The 341-nt window shown below is 68.0% G+C and overlaps 1 protein-coding gene across 1 annotated transcript in view; it reads right to left on the bottom strand.

Annotated features, from left to right (window-relative positions):
• The window catches only part of LOC104513373 (tropomodulin-1-like), a 6,234-nt gene that overhangs the window by 3,614 nt on the left and 2,279 nt on the right, over positions 1 to 341 (bottom strand). Inside the window, exon 3 of the mRNA XM_010156698.1 lies at positions 4 to 99. Coding sequence (XP_010155000.1) covers positions 4 to 99 — 96 coding nt within the window. The remainder of the gene's footprint in view (positions 1 to 3; positions 100 to 341) is intronic.

Genomic DNA, 341 nt, shown 5'->3' with positions numbered 1-341 from the left:
CGCCTCGACAAGAGCCAGGATCCCCGACCCCGAAACGAAGTTGGACTCCACGTTCAGGCTCCTCAGCGTGTTGTTGACCTTCAGCATCTCGGCCAGCGCCTGCGGGCAGAGGTGGGTGGGAGACAGCGGGGGGGCCACGGTGCCCAGCGGGCTCGCTGCCCCCCATGGGAGAGCGCTGCGTGGGGTGAGGGGGGCCCCCGCTTCAGGGGGATTGTGAATGTGATCACGCTGGAGGCCACAGCGACACCTCATACGGGCACACCCGTGGTGCCACCCCAAGGGGTGAAGGTCCCTCTCTGCAGCTGCCCCCCGGCAGGTCCATCTGGCCCCTCCTGAAGCCA

This window comes from Eurypyga helias, unplaced genomic scaffold (assembly GCF_000690775.1).
Source record: "Eurypyga helias isolate BGI_N326 unplaced genomic scaffold, ASM69077v1 scaffold24368, whole genome shotgun sequence".
Taxonomy (NCBI): Eukaryota; Metazoa; Chordata; class Aves; order Eurypygiformes; family Eurypygidae; genus Eurypyga; species Eurypyga helias.
Note: the sequence above shows the minus strand (reverse complement) of the source record. Positions and strands in the feature narration are given on the sequence as shown.